The sequence below is a fragment of the Ylistrum balloti genome, unplaced genomic scaffold, assembly GCF_031769215.1.
Source record: "Ylistrum balloti isolate Yb309-2 unplaced genomic scaffold, AGI_CSIRO_Ybal_v1 Utg370474, whole genome shotgun sequence".
NCBI lineage: Eukaryota > Metazoa > Mollusca > Bivalvia > Pectinida > Pectinidae > Ylistrum > Ylistrum balloti.
Window position 1 is genome coordinate 161309 of NW_026782311.1, and position 20082 is coordinate 181390.

A 20082-nucleotide genomic window follows, 5' to 3' on the forward strand; every position below is an offset into this window, starting at 1 on the left:
TCAAATTCAAATGTAGGTTCCCTTAGATTGACGGAATGAAGCCGATGATGAAAATCCTTTCTCAGTGTACAAGATGCCGACAATTCCTCGTTGCTGAGGCTTCGTCACTCATTGTTTTAAAGATTTGAATCATTTTATTTCATTGAAATCTGATGAAATATTTGAGGAAACCTGCTAAGGTTGAAAATGGAAGTGAAACTGCAAAAATTTGAACCATTGACTGAAAACTGTGTTGAGGATTTCTTGTTAATTTATGATTGCTTGATATCGCAGAATGATATCAATCAATAGATTCAATACAAAACTGCTAACTTGCCAGGGTTAGAATGTTGGTTGTTTTCAGATTATATAGGGTTAGTAACATTGGCAGATAAAAAGAAATATTTATACAACTTCTAAAAACTTAAGGTGACAAACATGTCATTGCATTTCAAACCATCCATTTACTTTAATCAGTTGGTATAGCTATGCAAACTTTTATTTTTTGAGACAATTGAAAATTTTAGGAAATGAGAAACATCAAAGAAAGTTCTACAAATTTGTATCGGGTCAACAACAAAGCTAATGATGATGCAAGTTATCCCTGTCTTAGTGTAGAGATGCCGATATTTATTCTATCTGAAGCTTGTTGTAACTCTGGTGTTATTGTCACTCTGTAAATAATTCAAATATGTTTAACTGAACACTTTTCCTCTGAATATTAATGCTGACAGACATTCCTTTCATTGTTCGAAAATGAAACTTAGGCAGGTATTTTGATGAATAAGTACGAGGTTATGTTGTGAAATTGACAATACATCATGCTTTAGCTCAAATTAGTTGCCTTTTATGATTTTTCCAGAGATATGTAATGTAGATTTATGTTCTGTTATTAATTGCCATAGAAACTATTGTCATAATCAAAGCAAGGAATATCATTGGGTCAGAAGTTATATATACTTGCAGGATGTTCAATCAAGTGAATTTTTGCTACAGATTGAAATGAATTTTTGTCATTCTTTTTGTTGTATTATCAATAACATAAATAATCTCATTGTGACCAATTGTGATCACCTTCATCCGGCGGTGTACGTCTGTAAAAAATTTAACATTTTTGACTTCTCCAAATCTCTTTAACCGATTTCAGTGAAATTTTGCAGAAACCTTCCCTTGTGTATGATTTAACAAAATAGTGAATTATATGGTCCCCACTACTGAGCCTGAGGGGCAGGGCCAAAAGGGTTAAATTGACTCAAATTTCAAAAATCTTCTCAATACCCAGATATGGTAGTATCAAATACTCTTCATGGATGGAAACATCTTCTGGTGGTTAATCAAAATTGTGAATTTTATGGCTCCAGGATCTCGCATATCCCTGTGGGGAGGGGGTTAAGTTTACTAGATATTTGAGCCTAATTTGTTTTAATCTCCATTGGAAATATTTCAAACTTCTTTAGAATTATGAATGGGCAGTGACTACCTGATGGTATGCACATATTGATCCTGGTTATCCCCCAGAGACTGATGGGTGTGGTGAAAAGGGGTCAATTTGAATTAAATTTCAGAAATCTTCTCAACACCCAGTTATTGTAGAATGAAATGCTATTCTAGGATGGAAGTGTTTTAAGATGCTTTAATTATAAAATGGGCCTCACATTTCTTCGTGGAGAGGAGGTTAATTTTATAATAATTTTCATAGAAAAATTGCATTTTTGAGCAAACAATTTCCTCAATATGGTCTTGGTAGCTTACTCAATATCAATTTCACAAAAATTGTATCCTTAAATGAGGAAAAGTAATTTTATAAAATGTGATCCATGAACCTTATTTTTGGGGTCTAAAACAGTGTTAATCTGGTGTTGTCCTTTCAATTTAATGCTTGAAGAAAGGCTTTTAATTTGAAAAAATATTACAGGAAGCTGTGACATGTGTAGAGGAATTAAATTCCCCGTCAACACTTCATTGGTTTGTGAGTACATCCCTAAACCATGTGCTTGAGAGGTCAGAAGTTGCTAGGCGCCAAACTGGACTACTTCTCCATGACCTTGTCAGGAAAGGGTCTGTTCCAGTAAAGGCCTATATTAATGGGTAAGTACTTACTGTAACAAAGAAAAATATGTTATAAGAACTTGTAAATTATCAAAATCTTTTCCGAAGGGATGAGGTCTTGAGAACATTTGTTTCATGAAAATTGGGCTATTTTTGGAGACAAGCGTCATCTCAAATGAACACTGTGGATATTGAAATATTTTCCTGGTAAAGTAAGCTGCCATAACATTACCAGCCAAAATTTCTGAATAGTTGAAGAAGTTCACATTTATATTTTCAAGATGAGATCTTTCAGTCAGGTTGTCTGCAGTAGATGTCTTAAAAATTGATGAAAAATAGGAACAGTTTCCAATAAAACATTGATAAGAGGTTAACAAAAAGAAATGTGATGCATAATTAAAACAATTTGTTTGAACTGTATCTGGAAGTGAAAGAAATCGGGAAAATAAATTAAATTGTTCTTTCACTGTTTTAATAGGCTACATGAAATCCTTCAGTATGCAGAGGATATGGAAATAGACATTCCAAAGATATGGCAGTATTTTGGAGAACTAATTGGACCCATGATCCAGGATGGTAGTGTTCCCTTCAGTTTTCTAAAGGATGCCATAGAGCCATTAAAAGCCAGTCACAAAGCATGTGTACTCATTGCTGCCATCTTGCATGATGCCAGTGAAAGACAGGTAAGACAGAGGCTACAATTCATTCTAGATTCTTGCTCTTGAGAAATGCTTTTTTAATTGTGAAATATACACTGATCAGAAAAACAATATGCCTACAGGTGGGGGCATCTTCGATTTTAACTTTGCTTGTTATCACTATTTCGAGAGAATTAATGCATAGTTCTTTCAAATTTTGAGGGGTAGGAGCCCCTTGGTCCCTGTTTGCTTCCATTTGATTTTGGGTCTGATCAGAAAAACAAAGTGGCCTTTAGGTGGCCATCTTTAATTTTGCTGTTTCTTGAGAACTACAGCATTGATCTTTCTCAGATTTTATCTGTTTGTTTCCCTTGACCCCTAGTTGTACCTGTTGGTTTTTATGCTCCCCTTTAGTAGCCGCTTTGTCTGTCATAATTTTGTCCAGAGCATAACACAAGAACTATAAGAGGTATCAACATAAAACTTAATGGGTTGATAGATTTAAACAAGGAGAACTATAGTGCACAAGAACTATCACTCTCTTTTGCCTTACCTAGGAGTTATTGCCCTTTGTTATATTTAGCCTACCATTATCAGATAGTAGGCTATTCAAATCACTTTGCCTCCATGGTCTGTTGTCCGTCGGCTGTAAAAAAAATTTGTTATCACTATTTCTTGAGAAGTTCTGGATGGATCTTTCTCAAATTGCATATGTTGGTTCCCCTTGGTCCCTGGTTGTGCCTGTTTGATCTTGGGACTTTAAAAAAAACCAAAATGGCAGACAGGTAGCCATCTTGAATTTTTTGAATGGGATTGTTTCTTGAAAAGTAAGAGATGGATCTTTCTCAAATTTTCATGTGAAGGATCCCCTTGGTCTCTAGTTATGCCCATGTTATTTTGGGACTGATAAAAAAAAATTGGCCGACATTAAGGGCAAAAACAGAGAAGAGAAAAAAAAAAGGAAATGAATAAAGAGCAAAGAAAGATCAAACAATGATTAGTGCCAAGATCCTTCTGGGGTCTCTTGTTTCCTTAAGGGATTTGACCAAACTTTGATAAGTTGGGGGATCAATGTTCAAATGATGTTTATTTTTAGTCTGTCAAGATTGAATCACAAGGTGATACTATTGTTCATGATTTATTGTTTAAATTGAAACAAATTCAGCAATTAGAATCTCCGAGAAGAAGAATTTTGGTCAACGGGAATTTTGCTTATCTGTCAAAGAGGCTGAATTGCCTGAATGTAGATATTGAATAAAAGTCCAGTTTAATTTAAGGAAAAATATTTTGCAGTTTAACCAGAAATAATTATATTTGAATGGGGTTTGAATTACACAGGGAGTTGTTTTCTCATCATTAAATAACACTAAAGTAACTGTATCCATCAAATGATATGATCAAATGATCAAGGTGAATCTATTGATTTGTCTTGACCAGATCTAAACTAACCATAAAAAAAAACAAAGAGTAAGATTGTATTGAAACATTTCTAACTCAATTACTTTTAGGGACATAAGAAGATAGCATCAATATGGAAAAGCTCTGGTCTACAATGGAATGACTTCATGCCAGCAGCAGATGTGAAAACCTTCCTAAGGACAAATGTAAGTTTTGTGACAACTGTTTGTAATTACTGAGTGCCGTACACAAATCCCATATTCACTTAAGTAATGTGAAATTATTTCAGTAGTTCATTAAGACACTGCCTGACAGGCTGAGTAATGTCAAACTAAATATTTCACATTAAAGGGACAGAGTGATGAAATTTTTAATTTTAAGAGGAGAAAGGAAGTGATTAGCAGTGATAAAAGAAGGGAGATAAACTTCCATTAATTCAGAGCAATACCTTTGATAGTTAACAATGGAGTTTAATTATCTTGAGATTTATGTACCAATCCTTACCATTCTGGTCTATTTATTACTCTATGAACATTTTAAAGAAGTGTAAAGAATGGTTTCTGTTGCAGAGTTTGGATTTCACAGAGCCTGATGGCAGCCAACCAAGCACACCCACTATAGCTATGCCCTTAGAGAGTATACAGGAAAATTTGGACATGCTGTTACAGGAGAAGAAGTCCACTAATGAGGACATCTTTGACTGGATTGAGGTCAGTTAAGAAAGCAGCAAGATGCAATTACCTTTGTATAATTTTTGGCTCAAAACATCACATTATGTCAAAAGGGAAATTCATCTTAAACATCATTACAAAAGCAACGCTTTTGCAAGGAGAAAAGTAACGATAAGTATGACAAAACACTCCAAGTTTGAATTAAAATATATAATCATAGATAGTTCATTGGTTACTTGTTCCCTTGAAAAAATGATCACCCTTTGAAATGTTCTTAATAAACAGTATTTTTAATTAGCTGTCTTTCATTTTCAGACAAATCTTGATGACGCAATCACGAAATCAAAGCATTTTATCCGTGTGCTGATGACAGCAGTGTGTTCATGTGCAATTACAGGTGACATCTAATTTTTAAGCTCTTCAATATGTCCTGTATCTATTTGTTCATAAAACTTATTGTTACCTTAATTTCTTTTAAGTGCTGGATTAATCTTTCCTATTCTTTAAGGTAGGCAGATTACTTAGGGTTAGTAATATTGTTTAAAACCATCTATTTCCTTCAATCAACCAAGATATATACATGTAAACATTTATTCCTTTGGAGAATTGAACATTTTTTTGGAAAGTTTCACAAATGTTGATCATGTCAACAACAAAGCTAATGATGATGCAAGTTATCCCTGTCTTAGTGTAGAGATGCCGATATTTATAATGTCTGAAGCTTGTTGTAATTTACAATTGTTCGGATTCTGCTGTCAGAATTTTCAAATGTAAATAAATGTTTCACACATAATCAGTTTCTACATGATTACCACCAATGACATAGACCTGTGTCATGATTTCTGAATTTCCTTATATTGAATCAAAACTTACAAACATCAACTTTTGATTGAATTGTAGGTCGTGGAAGCAGTGCTCGAGTGGAGCCTCGTGACGTTATCAATCGTGGTGCTTTATTACAGAAGTATCTGGATCATCAAGCCGAATTTGAGTTACAAGCTGTATATGCTCTGCAATCACTAGTCCACAAACTTGAGCATCCACCAGGTCAGTTAGCAAGGAAGATAGGGATATAGTGATAGGGATTGTCAAAGAGAACTGAGTGGGATATAGTGATAGGGATTGTCAAAGAGAACTGAGTGGGATATAGTGATAGGGATTGTCAAAGAGAACAGAGTGGGATATAGTGATAGGGAATGTCGAAGAGAACTGAGTGGGATATAGTGATAGGGAATGTCAAAGAGAACAGAGTGGGATATAGTGATAGGGAATGTCAAAGAGAACTGAGTGGGATATAGTGATAGGGATTGTCAAAGAGAACTGAGTGGGATATAGTGATAGGGATTGTCAAAGAGAACTGAGTGGGATATAGTGATAGGGATTGTCAAAGAGAACAGAGTGGGATATAGTGATAGGGAATGTCAAAGAGAACTGAGTGGGATATAGTGATAGGGATTGTCAAAGAGAACTGAGTGGGATATAGTGATAGGGATTGTCAAAGAGAACTGAGTGGGATATAGTGATAGGGATTGTCAAAGAGAACTGAGTGGGATATAGTGATAGGGAATGTCAAAGAGAACTGAGTGGGATATAGTGATAGGGATTGTCAAAGAGAACTGAGTGGGATATAGTGATAGGGATTGTCAAAGAGAACTGAGTGGGATATAGTGATAGGGATTGTCAAAGAGAACTGAGTGGGATATAGTGATAGGGATTGTCAAAGAGAACTGAGTGGGATATAGTGATAGGGATTGTCAAAGAGAACTGAGTGGGATATAGTGATAGGGATTGTCAAAGAGAACTGAGTGGGATATAGTGATAGGGATTGTCAAAGAGAACTGAGTGGGATATAGTGATAGGGAATGTCAAAGAGAACTGAAAGAGAACTGAGTGGGATATAGTGATAGGGAATGTCAAAGAGAACTGAGTGGGATATAGTGATAGGGAATGTCAAAGAGAACTGAGTGGGATATAGTGATAGGGATTGTCAAAGAGAACTGAGTGGGATATAGTGATAGGGATTGTCAAAGAGAACTGAGTGGGATATAGTGATAGGGATTGTCAAAGAGAACTGAGTGGGATATAGTGATAGGGATTGTCAAAGAGAACTGAGTGGGATATAGTGATAGGGAATGTCAAAGAGAACTGAGTGGGATATAGTGATAGGGATTGTCAAAGAGAACTGAGTGGGATATAGTGATAGGGATTGTCAAAGAGAACTGAGTGGGATATAGTGATAGGGATTGTCAAAGAGAACTGAGTGGGATATAGTGATAGGGATTGTCAAAGAGAACTGAGTGGGATATAGTGATAGGGAATGTCAAAGAGAACTGAGTGGGATATAGTGATAGGGAATGTCAAAGAGAACTGAGTGGGATATAGTGATAGGGAATGTCAAAGAGAACTGAGTGGGATATAGTGATAGGGAATGTCAAAGAGAACTGAGTGGGATATAGTGATAGGGAATGTCAAAGAGAACTGAGTGGGATATAGTGATAGGGAATGTCAAAGAGAACTGAGTGGGATATAGTGATAGGGAATGTCAAAGAGAACTGAGTGGGATATAGTGATAGGGATTGTCAAAGAGAACAGAGTGGGATATAGTGATAGGGAATGTCGAAGAGAACTGAGTGGGATATAGTGATAGGGATTGTCAAAGAGAACTGAGTGGGATATAGTGATAGGGATTGTCAAAGAGAAGAGTGGGATATAGTGATAGGGATTGTCAAAGAGAACTGAGTGGGATATAGTGATAGGGAATGTCAAAGAGAACTGAGTGGGATATAGTGATAGGGAATGTCAAAGAGAACTGAGTGGGATATAGTGATAGGGAATGTCAAAGAGAACTGAGTGGGATATAGTGATAGGGATTGTCAAAGAGAACTGAGTGGGATATAGTGATAGGGAATGTCAAAGAGAACTGAGTGGGATATAGTGATAGGGAATGTCAAAGAGAACTGAGTGGGATATAGTGATAGGGATTGTCAAAGAGAACTGAGTGGGATATAGTGATAGGGAATGTCAAAGAGAACTGAGTGGGATATAGTGATAGGGAATGTCAAAGAGAACTGAGTGGGATATAGTGATAGGGAATGTCAAAGAGAACAGAGTGGGATATAGTGATAGGGAATGTCGAAGAGAACTGAGTGGGATATAGTGATAGGGAATGTCGAAGAGAACTGAGTGGGATATAGTGATAGGGAATGTCAAAGAGAACTGAGTGGGATATAGTGATAGAGAATGTCGAAGTGAACTGAGTGGGATATAGTGATAGGGAATATCAATGAAAATAGAGTGGGATATAGTGATAGGGAATATCAAAGAGAACAGTGGGATATAGTGACAAGGAATATCAAAGAAAACAGAGTGGGATATAGTGATAGGGAATATCAAAGAGAACAGTTGGATATAGTAATAGGGAATATCAAAGAGAACAGTGGGATATAGTGATAAGGAATATCAAAGAAAACAGAGTGGGATATAGTGATAGGGAATATCAAAGAGAACAGTGGGATATAGTGATAAGGAATATCAAAGAAAACAGAGTGGGATATAGTGATAGGGAATATCAAAGAGAACAGTGGGATATAGTGATAGGGAATGTCTTGATTGCTTTATAGTATTACCACATGCAGCTCTACATCTTATTAGATTTTTATAGTCATCAGTAAAGGTTAAATAAAGGTCAAGCTTTTTTAGGTCTAGATCTATTCACCAATATATAGATTAGAACCAATAATAACAAACTTTTTCAAGTAAAAAAAAAATTCGGTCATCAGGCGAGTTTTATATTACAATGTGTGGGGTTGCAGTGGCCAGTGATACGGGAAACATCACAAAATTTCAGTCTGGTAAAGCAAAATTTAAACAGTTTTCATACAAAGGAATAGATAAAATTATCATTTATTTATTTATTTTTTGATGTTATTGTAATTTGGAAATGCCATTGAATGTCTTGGTATATTTGACCTACTAGAAGCTAACATTTTACAAATGATCAAAATGTATTTTGTAGTGAAACTGATGTGATCAATACCTATGTATTATAAAATCGCAATTGATATTGATATCTTGTAATAAAACAACAAGTTTACTTCTTATTCAACACCATGATATCACACTCTACACCTGATTATATTTCGGTGGTTGTTGGCCCAATTTAGACGTTCATATGAGGTACTGGAAATAAAAAGCTTGTGTGCAACATGTCTCATCAATCCTACAACTGATTTCTGTCATACTGGCACCATACTGATAGTACAACACCTAATTCTACTGCTACTAAAAATAGATTCACATATACCTATCTTATGTAAGCATCTTAGTACCTATAAAATTTACAGTTAGAAGGTAGTGTGTGAATCTTGTAGAACTTGTATAAAATGTTGGTCTCTGACTAAATACAACTTCAAGAAATGCTATGATAAAAAAAAAACATGGAAATTGTATATTTAGCATCAGTTTGAGAGAAATATAAATATTTCATTTACAGGTGTTCTAAGAACATTATTTGATACGCTTTATGATGAGGACATAATATCGGAGGATGCATTTAACCAATGGGAGAAGAGCGAGGACCCAGCTGAGCAGGAAGGCAAGGGAGTGGCTATGCGTCAAGTTGTCCAGTTCTTTACGTGGCTAAGAGAGGCGGAGGAGACTAGTGATAGCTGAGGATGGCTTCTATAGGCATTTAGTTAATAAACTGGGGGTTATTTATTTCTGTTTTAGGGGTTACTATAGAGAAAATTGGTAGAAGTATGAAATATTTTGTACTTCATTGAAGAATTGCATGGACATGTCCAGCTGCTCACATATTTTCATTTCCTATATATATATATATATTATGCAACAAGCATGTGACTATGTCAGTTTGTGGATTTAAGAATACTTCCTTTCGATGATGTCCAAAGCAACAGGAACCACTGTCTTATTTCTGGACAATTTTTGTATTATACCCTATGGGATATGCTATATTTAGCATGTTCTTTTCTGCATTCATGGTGAAATTGTTGCATTTATGGTAAATAAATGGAAAATATTGATTCAGAATGTAGAGATTGTTAATGAAACCAGGTCATTGTTTTGCTTATGCACAAGTGTGTGAGTGGTGTGGATGGAGATTGCATGGCTGATTGCTAAGTGGTTGACTTGACTACTGTGTAAACGACAAAAGATTGTGATTAAAAAATTGGTGCAAGTTATTATATAATACAAATAATGTTCCCATCATTATTGTGTGATGGTTTTATTGACAAAAAAAAAAATTATATGTTGCATCATGTGACAACATGATCGATATAGTGTTCATGAATGAAATCTGTCATGTTTGGGTGGCTGTCATTGGATGTGTGAAGCATGAATGAACTTGATGGATTACCCATTAATTTGAAAGTAAACCATTTCCCATCGTTCAGTATTAGCAGTGTATAATGATCTGTTAACATGCATTTTTATCATAGGATTTAAATTTGCATTTTATTTTTTTTTCATTTTTTTTTTTTCTAATTTTTTTCCTCATTCAACATTATCCTAATGATGGGTTGAAAAAAATAACCTGTAAATATCTTGTGTCAGCCTTTTACAAACATGCACGAGAAACTGTGCATATGTACTGTCTGATCTGTCACATGGTGCTACTAGGTGAGCTTACTGTACTATTTCATAATAATTGCAATCCAGAGGCAAGAGAAATTGTTGAAATGCTCAGAATAGTGTTTACTCCAAGTTGTCTGCCTTTTGTTTTCAAGGTTACGTTGATATACCTACACAAAACCTGCTGTTTAATTAAAATCTATATAACTTCATTGTATTTATTCAGTACAAAATTTTCATTTAATTTGTTGATGTTCATTAATTGAATGTTGAAACCTTTCTGGCATGACAAATTAATAGTCTGCAGTTTTTCTATAATTTCTCCCACTGCAATAAACAGATTTACACAAGTTGTTTGAACTCCTAGATGATTTTATGCATGATATGAAAGTGTGAATGTTGGCATCGTTTTTGTTTTGTTATTGTGTGATTGAGGATAGCAAGACTTTTGATTCAATTGCCAATTTTATATAGTTATGGATACATAAAAAAGATGAATGAAAACATGGAACAACATTGTGAGCCTATAGTACCCTTATGCCTTATGTTTTGTTCATGCTTGAAGCATGTGAATTTAGAAGGAAATGGGACAAATCATTTATCACATTACTTAAAATTAATAGGGATCTGTAACATGGGAATGTTAGATGGAACATTCAATTGGAAAATATTGTCTTCTGGAATGAAGAATTTTGAAGATATTTCTTGATGTTCTTAATTGCTGTATTCTCTGACAGTCTGTATGGGCATGTTACCTTTGTGATGGGAACCCCCTCCCTCACTTCCCTAAACCCAATATTTGTTATATAAAACCGCTAACACACAATCCAACAGGTGGTTTTTCATTGCAGAAAAGACAGAAGGGGGTTGTAATGTAAATAAAATTGATGAAGAAATTTAATATATGTGTATTATCGTTTGTTCTGCAGTATTTTTGTAGAATTCTATGAGCTTTGTTATCCTGCATAAAACACATTAGTGTTTTAGAATCATTCAACTGATCTTGGCAAAACCTGTACATATTAAGCTAGTGCCCTAGTCGTTCCTTTGGCAGTTGCTGATAGTTTTTGCCCACCGATCATCAGATGGTGGGCTATTCAAATGGCCATACATTGTTGTCTGTCGTCCATCTGTCTTAAAGCAATTTCTTTGTTTTCTCTTACTTCTCGAGATGTATTGGATGAATCTTTCTCAAATTTCATATGTAGATTCCCCTTGGTCCCTAGTTGTGCCCGTTTGATTTTGGGACTGATCAGAAAACGAAATGGTAGACAGGTGGCCATCTTTGAATTTTTCAATGAGATTTGTTATCGCCATTTCTTGGACAGTGCTAGATTGTTCATTTTTAACCCACCATCATCTGAAGGAGGGCTATTCAAATCGACCTGCGTCTGTGGTCCATCCGTCTTGAGAACTACAACATAGACCTTTCTCAAACTTCTTGTTTGTTCCCCTTGGTCTGTAGTTGTGCCTGTTTGATTGTGGTACTGATCAGAAATATAAAATGACTAACAGGAGGCCATCATAGATTTTGACTTTGCAAGTTTGTTATCGCTATTTCTTGAGAAAAGTTCACAAATCTTTCTCAAGTTTTCTTGTATAGGTTCCTCTTGGTCCTTTGTTGTGCCTGTCTGATTTTGGACTGATAAGAAAAATAAAATTGCCCACAGGCAGCCATCTTGAATTTCGCCTAGCAAAGATTGTTATCCCTATTTCTTAAGAAGTTCTGAATAGATCTCTTGAAACTTTCATATATGTTGCCCTATGGTCTCTACTTTTGCCCGTCTGATTTTGGGACTGATTAAAAAGAAAAATATGGCTTCCAAGCGACCATTTTTTATTTGGCAGGTGAAGATTATCATCGCTATTTCTACACAGAAATGTTTAAATTTCTTATCATTAAGTAGAAAAGCAAAGAAGGGAAAATATCCAACTTTCAATGATCAAACTGATGAGTGACAGTGACTCAAACTTTCATTTGGCTACAACTTTGAAAACGATACAAATGATCTCCACTAAACTTTCTCTATTTGTACTTCTGGTGTCCTGTTTGCTATCGGTGAGATTTCGTTATTGCCATTTTAGCTCGCCTGGCCCAAAGGTCTGTCCATCCTGCATCCGTCAACTTTCATTTAAACAACTTCTCCTGAAATACCGAACGGTGTAGAGTTATCATATTTGGCTGGAAGGTTCCTTTGATGAAGCCCAACAAAGTTTGCGAAAAAAAATAACCTTGACCCATATTCAAGGTCGCAGAGGTCAAATGTGTTAAAATACTTAAGCAACTTCTTCCAAAATACTGGAAGGCCTGGAATCATTATATATGATAGGAAAGTTCCTTTGATGAAGTCCAACAAAGTTTGCGAAAAGAAATGAACTTGACCCATATTCAAGATCACAGAGGTCAAATGTGTAAAAACCTTTAAACGACTGCTGCACAAATACTGGAAGGCCTAAAATCATTATATTAGGTTACTATGTTCCTCTTATGGTGTCCTACGAAGTTTGAAAAATGACCTTGACCAATCACAATGGTCACGGGGGTCAAATGTGTTAAAACGTTTAAAACAATTTCTTCTGAAATATCGAAAAGCCTGGAATCATTATATTTGGCCAGTATGTTCCTTTTATGAAGTCCAAGAAAGTTTACAAAAAGAAATGATCTTGACCCATAGTCAAGGTCACAGGGGTCAAATGTGTTGAACCTTTAAATGACATTTTCTGATTATCCAAAACATCTAGGATAGTGAAAATATTCTTAAACTGTTGGTCATAAAGATCCAGGTGAGCGATACAGACCCTCTGGGCCTCTTGTCTTTTATTACCATGGGAACAATTGGTCGGATTTCAGGGCTGCATCCTTAGAAGTATTCAATGGTTACCGACACGTATCAAAAGTTTAAAAGTAAAAGACGAAGAACGTCACACTCATTAGAATATGACTGTTAAGGGCTAAACTATGTTTGACTGTTTGGACGTTTTTAGGTCGCCTGAGCCTGTCGTCATGTGCTGTGCGTCGTGTGTTGTTAACTTTTAACATATTCGACTTCTTCTCAAGAACCACTGAATAGATTTTGACCAAACTTGGCACAAAGCATCCCCATGGGAAGCCGCTTCAAGTTTGCGAAGAAAAAGGGTATGGCCCCAATAGGGACTCCAGGAGGGGGAAAATGGGTGTAAAATTAAGTAAATCTTTAAAAAATCTTCTTCTCATGAACCAACATTCAGATTAAGTTTATATCTGATATTTAGGGTCCTTATGGCATGGTCTACAAAGTTTGCAAATGAAAAAAATTGGGTTAAAAACGGCCCCACTAGGGGGCACTCAAAAGGGTCAAAAATCAACTTTGACCGATTTCAACCAAATTTGGTAGAAAGCATCCCTTAGTGAAGGACATATGAAATTATGTTGAAAAAAGTGATTATGGCCCCTTTGGGGCCCATAAGTGGTGTAAAAGAGGCCATATGTAAAAACCTTCTTTAAATGACTTCTCAAAAACCATTGGATGGAATTTGACCAAACCTGGCACAAAGCATCCCCATCGGAAGCTGCTTCAAGTTTGCGAAGAAAAAGGGCGTGGCCCCAATAGGGGCCCCAGGAGGGGGAAAAAGGGGAAACTTGATACGAATGTTCTACACAAGGTCCTGGCAAGTGTTTTAACTTTTTGGGGCGATTCAAAATCCAAGATGGCCAACCTGGCCTCTGTTTGGCTAAGACATTATGGATTTCATCTCAAGAACCATTGGGTGGGTCATGTTCAAACTTGGTACAGATGTTTTACACATGGTCCTGTACAAGTGTTGTTACATCTTTGCAACATTTTAAAATCCCCAGATTATTGACATATATTCCTCAGGTGACCGTTAAGGCCCCTTGGGCCTCTTGTTCCAATAACAGGTCATGTGGGATAACGCTAGCTTGGCAGCTCCTAGATATGTGTTCCACTCAATAGTACTATGAGAATGTGAAATTATTGAAAGAGGAGAGGAATGAAGATTTCTTTTCCAAGATGTATTTACATACAAAGAAAGAACTAAATCAAGGCAGTGATTATCTATTATTTTATGGACCATTTTGTGCCCACAGTTGATGTTCAATTATTCATAGGCACTGAGCATGATGGAAAACAACAGAAGGAATTATATTTAACAACCGGGGAGTAAATATTTTTCACAAAAAGACAAAAAAAAAAAAAAAAAAAAGATAATAATAGATATTTTCCTGGTTTTGTTACTATTTGCTCACATGTTCTCCGTGTATGCATTTGCTTGTCAAAAATGAAACACGTTATAAATAATCTGCAAGACATTTTGACTACATTTTTTTCATTTAGCATGAATAATAAGATAAATCAAACTGGGAAAAATGTAATGGGATTTGTTACTGTACAACAGATTATTTAATCTATAGCTGAAGTCTTTGCTAAACAGAAACAGTTCTTTCACTTTCACTTTCGGTAGCATATTACCAAGTAACTTAAAATATATGACTAGCTAGATCAAAAGATACAAAGTATCATGTGGACCTATTGCGATCGCCTTTTGTCCAAATTTTTTTAAAATGATTGCCAAAGGATGATGACTTGATGGTATGTACTATTGATCCTGGCTGATCGGGGTCAAATTGACTGAAATTTCAAGTCTTCTTAACACTATATATGGATATGGTAGACAATACTGCTCTTCATGGATGAAAGGGTATAAAGTTGTTCAACCAAATTTGTTTATTTCAAGACCCATGCGTTTCACATTTTCTATTAACTTAGCTGATGAGCCATTCTTCCGCCCACTGTTTATCATTGACAACTTTAGCTGGTGAGCCTTTTCTCTGCTCACTGCTTATCATTGACAACCTTAGATGGTGAGCCATTTCTCTGCTCACTGCTTATCATTGACAACCTTCGATGGTGAGCCTTTTCTCTGCTCAACCTTAGCTGTTGAGCCTTTTCTCCGCCCACTACTTATCATTGACAACTTTAGCTGGTGAGCCTTTTCTCTGCTCACTGCTTATTATTGACAACCTTAGATGGTGGGCCTTTCTTCCGCCTTCTACTTATCATTGACAACCTTAGATGGTGGGCCTTTCTTCCGCCCACTACTTATCATTGACAACCTTAGCTGGTGAACTTTTCCTCCGCCCACTGTTTATCATTGACAACCTTAGATGGTGGGCCTTTCTTCCGCCCACTACTTATCATTGACAACCTTAGATGGTGAGCCTTTCTTCCGCCCACTACTTATCATTGACAACCTTAGCTGGTGAGCCTTTCTTCCGCCCACTACTTATCATTGACAACCTTAGCTGGTGAACCTTTCCTCCGCCCACTGTTTATCATTGACAACTTTAGCTGGTGAGCCTTTTCTCTGCTCAACCTTAGATGGTGAGCCTTTTCTCTGCTCAACCTTAGCTGGTGAACCTTTCCTCCGCCCACTGTTTATCATTGACAACTTTAGATGGTGAGCCTTTTCTCTGCTCAACCTTAGATGGTGAGCCTTTCCCCCGCCCACTACTTATCATTGACAACTTTAGCTGGTGAGCTTTTTCTCTGCTCAACCTTAGATGGTGAGCCTTTCCTCCGCCCACTGCTTATCAATGACAACTTTAGCTGGTGAGCTTTTTCTCTGCTCACTGCTTATCATTGACAACCTTAGATGGTGAGCCTTTCTTCCGACAACCTTAGATGGTGAGCCTTTCTTCCGCCCACTACTTATCATTGACAACCTTAGATGGTGAGCCTTTCTTCCGCCCACTACTTATCATTGACAACCTTAGCTGGTGAGCCTTTCCTCCGCCCACTGTTTATCATTGACAACTTTAGATGGTGAGCCTTTTGTCTGCTCAACCTTAGCTAGTGAGCCTTTCCTCCGCCCACTACTTATCATTGACAACCTTAGCTGGTGGGCTAATCCTCCGCCCGCTTCTTATCATTGACAACCTTAGCTGGTGAGTCACATTCCTCCGCCCACTACTTATCATTGACAACTTTAGCTGGTGAGCCTTTTTTCTGCTCATTACTTATCATTGACAACCTTAGCTGGTGAGCCTTTCCTCCGCCCACTACTTATCCACAATTAACATCTGAACAGATTCGACAAGATCACCGTATCGTTGGTAAAGTCTGTTTCATCAGGCTGAGAAAGATGACGTATACTAGCGGTAGTGTGAGAAATGGGAAATATTTTCCTACCATATTGGTCTGTAAGATTGTACAAAAGACACATTTATGTAATTTACAGTAGTACCAAACAAAGAACTAAAGTGCTTCCTACAGCTGGTTCATTCATCTAGGAATCGTCAGTGACACTACCGGCCTAAATTATAACATAGGAGGAGACTGAGGAAAATCCCGCGATCGAAATGTCGAAATCAATAAAGAAAGGAGATTAGCCCTAATTTAGAAAATTTCGTAAATCTCGTGTTTCTAATAATTCTAGCAAAAAAATCTGAATAATAAGAAATGAGCAAAGATGCTTATAGATACCTCACCATTTAAAACGGGACCCGTCTTTCTTCATCAAAAAGGCAGACCCTCATTGTTCATGAAGTCACCGAAAGTCCCCCAAAGGACTTTTTAGTCTAAATGGAAAGTTAATGCCCTGTAATTCAAGGAAGGTACAGAAGATATTTCTATAAATATGATATCAAATACAGCTTATTTATTTTTTTTTGGACTCGTCTGTGATGTTTATGATCAACAGTGAGAATAGATTTAACAGGTTTTTTTCGTTCTGCTTTTTTGCCGAAATACAATGCTAATCACAATTTACAATTTAGTTCATAAGCATCATTTTGTTGATAAAGTAGATAGCTGTTGATAAAGTAGATAGCTGTTAATAATACAGATAGCTGGTGATAAAGTAGATGGCTGTTGAAAAAGTAAATAGCTGGCGATAAAGTACATAACTGTTGATAAAGAAGATGGCTGTTGATTAAAAAGATAGTTGTTGATAAAGTAGTTAGCTGTTGATAAAGTGGATAACTTGATAAAGTAGTTAGCTGGTGATAAAGTAGATGGCTGTTGATAAAGTAGATAGCTGATGATTAAAAAGATAGTTATTGATAAAGTAGTTAGCTGTTGATAAAGTGGATAACTTGATAAAGTAGTTAGCTGGTGATAAAGTAGATGGCTGTTGATAAAGTAGATAGCTGATGATTAAAAAGATAGTTGTTGATAAAGTAGTTAGCTGTTGATAAAGTAGTTAGTTGTTGATAAAGTAGTTAGCTGGTGATAAAGTAGATGGCTGTTGATTAAAAAGATAGTTGTTGATAAAGTAGATAACTGTTGATAAAGAAGATGACTGTTGATAAAGTGAATAACTTGATAAAGTAGTTAACTGGTGATAAAGTAGGTGGCTGTTGATGAAGTAGATAGCTGGTGATAAAGTAGATAGTTGTTGATTAAAAAGATAGTTGTTGATAAAGTAGATGACTGTTGATAAAGTAGATGACTGTTAATAAAGTAGATAGCTGGTGATAAAGTAGTTAGCTGGTGATAAAGTAGTTAGTTGTTGATAAAGTAGATAAAAGTAGGTAGTTGTTGATAAAGTGGATAACTGTTGATAAAGTAGTTAGTTGTTGATAAAGTAGTTAGCTGGTGATAAAGTAGTTAGTTGTTGATAAAGTAGATAATTGTTAATAAAGTAGATAGCTGTTGATAAAGTAGTTAGTTGTTGATAAAGTAGATAGCTGTTGCTAAAGTAGATGACTGTTGACAAAGTAGATGGCTGTTGACAAAGTAGATAGCTGTTGATTAAAAAGATAGTTGTTGATTAAAAAGATAGTTGCTGATAAAGTAGATGGCTGTTGATAAAGAAGATGGCTGTTGATAAAGTAGATAGCTGGTGATAAAGAAGATAGCTGTTGATAAAGTAGTTAGTTGTTGATAAAGTAGTTAGTTGTTGATAAAGTAGTTAGCTTGTGATAAAGTAGATAGCTGTTGATAAAGTAGTTAGTTGTGATAAAGTAGATAGCTGGTGATAAAGTAGATAGCTGTTGATAAAGTAGATAGCTGTTGGTTGATAAAGTAGATGGCTGTTGTGAAAGAGGATAGTTGTTGATAAAGTAGATAGCTATTGACAAGTAGATAGCTGTTGATTAAAGTGATAGTTGTTGATTAAAAAGATAGCTGTTGATAAAGTAGATAGCTGTTGATAAAGTAGATAGCTGTTGATAAAGTAGTTAGTTGTTGATAAAGTAGTTAGCTGGTGATAAAGTAGATGGCTGTTGATAAAGTAGTTAGTTGTTGATAAAGTAGTTAGCTGGTGATAAAGTAGATAGCTGTTGATAAAGTAGTTAGTTGTGATAAAGTAGATAGCTGGTGATAAAGTAGATAACTGTTGATAAAGTAGTTAGTTATTGATAAAGTAGATAACTGTTGATAAAGTAGATAGCTGTTGACAAAGTAGATAGCTGTTGATAAAGTAGATAACTGTTGATAAAGTAGATAGCTGTTGACAAAGTAGATAGCTGTTGATTAAAAAGATAGTTGTTGATTAAAAAGATAGCTGTTGATAAAGTAGATAGCTGTTGATAAAGTAGTTAGTTGTTGATAAAGTAGTTAGCTGTTGATAAAGTAGATAGCTGTTGACAAAGTAGATAGCTGTTGATAAAAAGATAGTTGTTGATTAAAAAGATAGCTGTTGATAAAGTAGATAGCTGTTGATAAAGTAGTTAGTTGTTGATAAAGTAGATAGCTGTTGATAAAGTAGTTAGTTGTGATAAAGTAGATAGCTGGTGATAAAGTAGTTAGTTGTTGATAAAGTAGATAGCTGTTGATAAAGTAGTTAGTTGTGATAAAGTAGATAGCTGTTGATAAAGTAGTTAGTTGTTGATAAAGTAGTTAGCTGGTGATAAAGTAGATAGCTGTCGATAAAGTAGTTATAAAGTTAGCTGGTGATAAAGTAGTGATAAAGCTAGGTGATAATAAAGTAGATAGCTGTTGATAAAGTAGATAGCTGTTGATAAAGTAGATAGCTGTTGATAAAAGTAGCTGGTGATAAAGTAGATAGCTGTTGATAAAGTAGTTAGTTGTTGATAAAGTAGATAGCTGTTGATAAAGTAGATAGCTGTTGATAAAGTAGATAGCTGTTGATAAAGTAGATAGCTGTTGATAAAGTAGATAGCTGTTGATAAAGTAGATAACTGTTGATAAAGTAGTTAGTTGTTGATAAAGTAGTTAGCTGGTGATAAAGTAGATAGCTGTTGATAAAGTAGTTAGTTGTTGATAAAGTAGATAGCTGTTGATAAAGTAGATAGCTGTTGATAAAGTAGTTAGTTGTTGATAAAGTAGATAGCTGTTGATAAAGTAGATAACTGTTGATAAAGTAGTTATTTGTTGATAAAGTAGATAGCTGGTGATAAAGTAGATAGCTGGTGATAAAGTAGATAGCTGGTGATAAAGTAGATAGCTGTTGATAAAGTAGATAGCTGTTGGTTGATAAAGTAGATAGTTGTTGATAAAGTAGATAGCTGGTTGATAAAGTAGATAGCTGTTGATAAAGTAGTTGTTGATAAAGTAGATGTTGATAAAGTAGATAGCTGTTGATTAAAGTGATAGTTGTTGATTAAAAAGATAGCTGTTGATAAAGTAGATAGCTGTTGATAAAGTAGTTAGTTGTTGAAAAATTGGTTAGCTGGTGATAAAGTAGATAGCTGTCGATAAAGTAGTTAGTTGTTGATAAAGTAGTTAGCTGGTGATAAAGTAGATAGCTGTCGATAAAGTAGTTAGTTGTTGATAAAGTAGTTAGCTGGTGAT

General features: G+C 35.6%; 1 protein-coding gene and 2 non-coding genes across 4 annotated transcripts in view; all 3 read left to right on the forward strand.

Annotated features, from left to right (window-relative positions):
* LOC132555339 (eukaryotic translation initiation factor 4 gamma 3-like) overlaps nt 1-11228 on the forward strand; it is a 37895-nt gene extending 26667 nt beyond the window's left edge. For both annotated transcript variants that reach the window (XM_060219689.1, XM_060219688.1), the window contains 7 exons: nt 1895-2067; nt 2507-2711; nt 4175-4270; nt 4634-4774; nt 5051-5132; nt 5636-5782; nt 9228-11228. In XM_060219689.1, the coding sequence (XP_060075672.1) occupies nt 1895-2067; nt 2507-2711; nt 4175-4270; nt 4634-4774; nt 5051-5132; nt 5636-5782; nt 9228-9406 (1023 nt within the window). In that variant the 3' untranslated portion in view covers nt 9407-11228. The remainder of the gene's footprint in view (nt 1-1894; nt 2068-2506; nt 2712-4174; nt 4271-4633; nt 4775-5050; nt 5133-5635; nt 5783-9227) is intronic.
* On the forward strand, nt 557-629 carry LOC132555353 (small nucleolar RNA R38). The gene has a single exon (XR_009554431.1). It is a non-coding gene; the product is annotated as a small nucleolar RNA R38 (small nucleolar RNA).
* Nucleotides 5389-5461, forward strand: LOC132555354 (small nucleolar RNA R38). The gene has a single exon (XR_009554432.1). It is a non-coding gene; the product is annotated as a small nucleolar RNA R38 (small nucleolar RNA).
* Nucleotides 11229-20082: the final 8854 nt, after the last annotated feature.